At 59.3% G+C, this 5,392-nt stretch overlaps 2 protein-coding genes across 5 annotated transcripts; one reads left to right on the top strand and one right to left on the bottom strand.

Annotated features, from left to right (window-relative positions):
* Nucleotides 1-438: 438 nt before the first annotated feature.
* Nucleotides 439-2,673, bottom strand: C4H11orf68 (chromosome 4 C11orf68 homolog). 4 transcript variants are annotated; one of them, XM_078045564.1, is made up of 3 exons: nt 2,516-2,671; nt 2,122-2,222; nt 439-1,825 (listed from the first exon to the last, which is right to left on the bottom strand). In XM_078045564.1, the coding sequence occupies exon 3, from the start codon at nt 1,819-1,821 to the stop codon at nt 1,066-1,068; it is 756 nt and encodes a 251-aa protein (XP_077901690.1). In that variant the 5' UTR covers nt 1,822-1,825; nt 2,122-2,222; nt 2,516-2,671; the 3' UTR covers nt 439-1,065. The 4 variants fall into 4 exon arrangements, with proteins under 4 accessions (XP_077901690.1, XP_077901689.1, XP_077901688.1 ...); XM_078045563.1 differs by having other exon boundaries at nt 439-1,822; XM_078045562.1 differs by lacking the exon at nt 2,122-2,222 and having other exon boundaries at nt 439-1,822; nt 2,516-2,673.
* Nucleotides 2,674-2,838: 165 nt separating this feature from the next.
* Drap1 (DR1 associated protein 1) lies at nt 2,839-5,000 on the top strand. The gene is made up of 7 exons (XM_078045565.1): nt 2,839-3,135; nt 3,380-3,452; nt 3,539-3,632; nt 3,908-4,027; nt 4,140-4,233; nt 4,469-4,557; nt 4,775-5,000. Exons 1-7 carry the CDS (start codon nt 3,094-3,096, stop codon nt 4,878-4,880), a joined length of 618 nt encoding a protein of 205 aa, XP_077901691.1. The 5' UTR covers nt 2,839-3,093; the 3' UTR covers nt 4,881-5,000.
* Nucleotides 5,001-5,392: the final 392 nt, after the last annotated feature.

The following is a 5,392-nucleotide window of genomic DNA, read 5'->3' as shown; positions in this document are numbered from 1 at the left end:
CCCCAGATTTATGGAAAAACTGACTTTTTTGATGAAAGGAATCAGGGCTAGCTTTTCAGAAGTTCTCAGAAAAGGAGACCACTGTTGGACACAGTGGCATACACCTGTAATCCTTATGCCTCAGGAGGCTGAAGCAGGAGGATCACAAGTTCAAGGCCAGCCTCAGCAATTTAGTAAGACCTGTCTCAAAATAAAAAGCAAAAAGGGCTGGGGATGTACTTCATGATAGAGCACCCCTAGGTTCAATTCCTATTACTGCAAAAAAAAAAAAAAAAAGGAAAAGAAAAGAGGGAGAAGGGAGATCACTGTTGGAAGTGAGGCATATCCGATTACTGGGCAGGCAGTGGGGTTTCAGGGGGCAATCTCTCCTGGCCCAGCCTCTTCCCAGCAACCAAGCAGTTAACCATCAAAACAGTATTTTAAAAAACACTCAAGACACAGACCCAAGCTGGGTTTTATTGAAATGCCAGGAACAGGCACATGTCAAGGTAGCCAGAGAAGGGAGGAAGATGGTGCAGACTGTGAGTGGGCAGGGAGGGGCAGGCCCCATGTTGCGGCCTTGCATCCCCTTTCTGCCAGGGGATGAGCAGGCACAACGACCCTCCCAACAAAATGGCATGCTCAGTCCTGCAGGGCCCCTGTCCCCTGGACTATGATGGCTCCAAGGAGAGCGAATGGAAGCACTAAGTTTCCCCCCTTGAGAGGAAGGAAGGAAAGAAGGGAAGAATGCAGGAGGAGGGGTAGGTATAGCTGGGGACAAGGGTGGCCAAGGAAGGTTCTCTTCTTGAGTATCTGCACCCAAACTGTGATCCTGGGCAGTGATGGGAGCAGCAAAGAGGAAGGCTGAGGGCTTGCCCCTCAGGGAGCCAAGCCCCAAGTCTTTTGGGGCTGGAGCCAGCCCTGAACAAAGGGCAAAAGTTCCAGGGGACTGAAGATGCAGGAAGTTACCAAGTAACCTAATCCTCAGAGCTGGGGGGTTTTGGCCTTGGGACGAGGAGGAGGAAGACAGTTGGGTCCATCCTCAGCAGGGTGGGGATAGAGGACAGTCTCCCCCATTTGGCCTTATTAGGTGAGTTCCACATTGTTGGCACGGTCCAGCACCCGAGAGCCACGCGAATTGCCTCCAAGCTGGAAACGGCTCTCATAGAGAGTAGGGCAGAGATGCCAGCGATTGGCCCGGTAGATGCCCAGGTAGGTGTAGACATCTGGCTTGTAGGTGAGCAGACACTTAATGCCTGCCGCACGGATGGCCGAATCTGCCTCCAGTACACCTAAGCGGTCCGTAAAGTCGTCCGTGTAAACACAGATGACCTGGCGCCCACCCTCCTTGGCCCGTGGGCTCACCTTGGCCACCTGAAGTCGGCCCTCAACCACAGCCCGGGCAATGCCAGCCCAGGCATGGTCCAGCTTGAAGCCAGGTGCCAGGTGAATCAGCCACTTGCCTGAAAGCACATGGTGGGTGATGGCCAGCTGGCGCAGGGTACCTGGTGTGATAGGCCGCCCGCTGGTCTGCAGAGCCTCCCAGGCTGCCTGCAGGCCCTGTACATCACCTGAGTTGGGGGTATAGCCCTGCCCATAGGCTGCAATCCAGCCCACAGGTTCAGAGTTGGGTGAACCGGGGTCCCCATAGCGTGTGACTTGGGATGGTGGGTACTTGGCCAACCAGGCATCCAGCTCAGCAGCAGGTGTAGTGCGGGCATCGAACACCAGCCAGGGGTCCATGTCAGCTGCCATGGCCTCCGCAGCCAGGTGCTCAGCAGTGAAGCCATCCTCTCGGCCACCCGGAGAGTCCTCCTCCTCCAGTTCCTCACCTGGCTCCATCCTGCTATGAGGGAAGGGAATCAGGGCAGGGAAAGGAATCAGGGCAGGTCTGAGACAACTAAGGCTTACTGGGTCCCAGCAGGTACAAAGTACTATACTAAACTGTGTGGCCTTGGGCAAGACTAAATGTCGCTGTCCCTCATCTTTACATTGAAATAACAACCGATCCTGTCCAGTAGATTTGTTGTGAGAATGAAATGCCTGAGGTGGAGTGGGCCCCACGTAAGCTATTGTTATTACTACTGTCACCGCTTACAGACCAGGTAAGCTCAGCGAAAAGGGACTTGCCCAAGGTCACACCTGTAGTGAGTGTCGGAGGAGGAATGTGAATTCAGGTGTGGGAGCAAGCAGCCCCAGCAACACCTCCTGTAGAGACCGGCTGGTATCCAAGAGGCTGCGATCTAATGGACAGAAGCAAAGAAGCACAGGTTCACGCAGCCCCCCAGGGAGGCCCAGGAGGGCGAGGCCTCCCGAGCGGACGTTCTCGGGACCATTTAAAGACTGGCACACAGAGGCCCTGAGAGGCCAGAGTGACCAGTCCAAGACCAATGGGCGGTGCCCGGACTCGAACCCGGGCTGGTTAGAACCTGCAGGAGAGCCAGGCTCTGGCCCTGCCGCGCCCGCCGCCATTAGCACCTTCGGCCCGAGAAGCGCCCCCGCTCCAGCCCTGCTGCTCCCGCCGCCCCGCAGTCACCTCCGTCCTTCGCTGCGTTCGGCGCCGGCCCAGCCTCGGGCCCGACTCCGCTCCTGCCGGGGCTCCGCGCCGCCGTCACCGCCGCGCCCCGCCCCCGCCACGGCAGCCGCCGCCGCCGCCATCTTAGCGCCCCGCCGCCTCAACAACAACTTTATAGACAAGCGCAACCACGGGGCGGGGCCACCGGGCAGGACTGGCCGGCTGCGGGGCGGGGCCAGAGGGGAGGGGCGGGGCCGACCACGGGGTGGGGCCATTGCTGGAACCCAGGGGGCGTGGGCCTACGGGGGCGGGGCTAACGTTCGCTCTTCTGGCTTGGGGGCGGGCGGTAGTGGCAGAGACGAGCGGCCCGGCACCGACGCACACTGCCCGGTAGGCTCCAAGAGACGGGCACTTGGGCCCTGTGAGCGGCGTCTCGACCAGGCGGCGCTAGGACCCTGTAGAGAGCGGCGGGGGCGGAGCGGGCGGCACCAGGACCCGGGGGAACTGCGTCGGGCGGGTGGCGAGCAGGCCCGGAGGCCCGGGGGCCCGAAGGCTGCGGGCGGCGGCGCTGGGCCCGGCGCGGCGAGAGAGGCCCCGAGATGCCGAGCAAGAAGAAGAAGTACAACGCGCGGTTCCCGCCGGTGAGCACGTGGCTTGGCCCGGCGGGAGCAGGCCCGGGCTCCGGGGAGGCTCCGGCCCTGAGCCGGGCAGGGGGGTGGGGGGGCGGGCGCATCTGGGTGTTCGGGGCCTGGACGCCCCGCCCCCTTCCGGGCCCTGCCGGCGTCCGTGCCCCCCGCCCCTTTCTCTCGGGATACCCCTCTCGCTCCCCCCAGCACCCTTTCAGGGACCACTGCGACCGGGTCCGAACTCTGCCCCCTTCTGTAGGCACGAATCAAGAAGATCATGCAGACGGACGAAGAGATTGGGAAGGTGGCGGCGGCTGTGCCTGTCATCATCTGTATCCTGCGGGGGGCTGGCCGGGTTGAGAAGCCTGGGGGAGGGACTGGGCACCCCACTTCCCGCGTTCTCCTTGACACCACTCAGCCCGGGCGCTCGAGCTCTTCCTGGAGTCGCTGTTGAAGAAGGCCTGCCAGGTGACCCAGTCCCGGAACGCCAAGACCATGACAACGTCCCACCTGTGAGTGGCTGCTGAGCTGAGAGGGGCTGGTGGGAAGGCTGTGCCCTGACAGGGAGATGGGATGCTGCCGGGAGACCAGCAAGACTAAGAAACTGGCGGAGGAAAGCTTGGGTGTTCACGAAGAGGGAACAACCTGAGCAAAGTAGGGAGGCTGTGGTGGAGTTGGGGAGGGGTTTTCTAGGCTCACTCCTGACATCCAGGCTCCTTGATGTCCCTGGCTGAAGGCCTTAATGTTTGGCCCCCCTGAAATGCCTTCACCTTCCTACCTCTTCCAGGAAGCAGTGCATTGAACTGGAGCAACAATTTGACTTTTTGAAGGATTTGGTGGCGTCGGTGCCTGATATGCAGGGTGATGGAGAAGACAACCATATGGATGGGGACAAGGGTCCTCGCAGGTGGGGGCCAGGGTCATGTGTACAGGTGGGGAAGATCAAAGCTACAGGGGAGGCTGGGGGGCCACCAAGGAGGGGGAAGACCTCTGGGCAGATGGACTATACCTTCCTGCAGGGGCCGGAAGCCAGGCAGTAGTGGCCGGAAGAATGGTGGGATGGGAGGCAAAGGCAAGGACAAGAAACTATCTGGAACAGACTCGGAGCAGGAGGTGAGTGAGGCCTCAGCCATCTGTTTTGCCCTGTGGTGATGAAAAGGGCAGCCTGTGTCAGGTTGTGCTGGCTTAAGGTTTTTTCTCAACCTTATCTGTGACTTCTTGCAACTCAGTGTCTGTATAGGTTAGCTCTGGGGGTCTATTCCTGTCCCTGCCACTCCCAGGGATCTGGGTTCCCTGCTGATGGGCTCATGGCTTTTCTTGTCAACTCTGACCCCTGCTTTGCTCACAGGATGAGTCTGAGGACACAGATACTGATGGGGAAGAAGAGACAACGCATCCCCCACCCCAGACCAGCCGCCCCTCTGCACACTTTCAAAGGTAAGCAGCCCTACCCTGGTCAGAGGCAGCAGGTGGAGCCTGGGCAGGGCCGTGTGATCTGCTCTGGGTCCTCCCCTCCTTGGGGCTTGGCTCTCCATGGTCCCAGAGGGTGGCCAGCTCCACAGCTACCTCTGTGGAGGATGGGGGTGGGGCTCAGTGGGCCAAGATGGGCATGGGAGCAAAGCCTGATTTTTCCCTCCTGCTTTCTGCCCTGCAGCCCTCCGACCCCCTTCATGCCTTTTACTTCTACTTTGCCTTTGCCTCCGGCCCCCCCAGGCCCCTCAGCACCTGACGCAGAGGATGAAGAAGACTATGACTCCTAGCACCCTCTGCCCCCCAGGCCGCACCCCCTTTTAGTTGATTTTAGTTGCTCTGGGGGGAAGAGATAAACTGTTCTTAAATTTATTAAAAAATAAATAAAAGGGAACATCAGTGTCTTCTCAGCCTGTGTTCAAGGCTTTGTGACTGTTTTCCCATCCACTCCACTGCCTTCCCATGCTCAGGGACCTTGGTTTGGTAGGCCAGGCAGCAGCTAAGTAAAACAGGAGTTGACCAGGGAAGCTGGAGGCCACAATTTGCCAGGATAGCACCAGGGATGCTGATGGAAGGAGATGGGTGGAGGGTGGTCTAGTGCCCATGTCAGTAGGTGCTAGATGTACTGGGGGACAGCCTGTTTCGTGCTATGTGACCCTTCTCTGGACTGCTGTGAAAGGACAGGCAAGACAAAGAGAATGGTCCTTGAAAACTGCGGGACAGGGTAAGGCAGAAGCACAGAGAGCCTAGCAGACCCGAGGCTTGTTTTGGCCTTCACTTGACTTGACGTGGGGGCTTAGAG

This window comes from Ictidomys tridecemlineatus, chromosome 4, assembly GCF_052094955.1.
Source record: "Ictidomys tridecemlineatus isolate mIctTri1 chromosome 4, mIctTri1.hap1, whole genome shotgun sequence".
In the NCBI taxonomy this organism is placed as follows: domain Eukaryota; kingdom Metazoa; phylum Chordata; class Mammalia; order Rodentia; family Sciuridae; genus Ictidomys; species Ictidomys tridecemlineatus.
The sequence above is the reverse complement of the archived record's forward strand: the minus strand, read 5'-3'. Positions and strand labels throughout refer to the sequence as shown.

Bases quoted from the DNA above. Each gene is read 5' to 3' on its own strand.
- C4H11orf68 (XM_078045561.1), bottom strand. From the start codon at position 2,637: ATGGCGGCGGCGGCGGCTGCCGTGGCGGGGGCGGGGCGCGGCGGTGAC. The intron at 1,826-2,515 runs GTGACTGCGGGG...CTTCCCTCATAG, and splicing joins GAACGCAGCGAAGGACGGAG to CAGGATGGAGCCAGGTGAGG.
- Drap1 (XM_078045565.1), top strand. From the start codon at position 3,094: ATGCCGAGCAAGAAGAAGAAGTACAACGCGCGGTTCCCGCCG. The intron at 3,136-3,379 runs GTGAGCACGTGG...CCCCTTCTGTAG, and splicing joins ACAACGCGCGGTTCCCGCCG to GCACGAATCAAGAAGATCAT. The intron at 4,028-4,139 runs GTGGGGGCCAGG...ACCTTCCTGCAG, and splicing joins GGGGACAAGGGTCCTCGCAG to GGGCCGGAAGCCAGGCAGTA.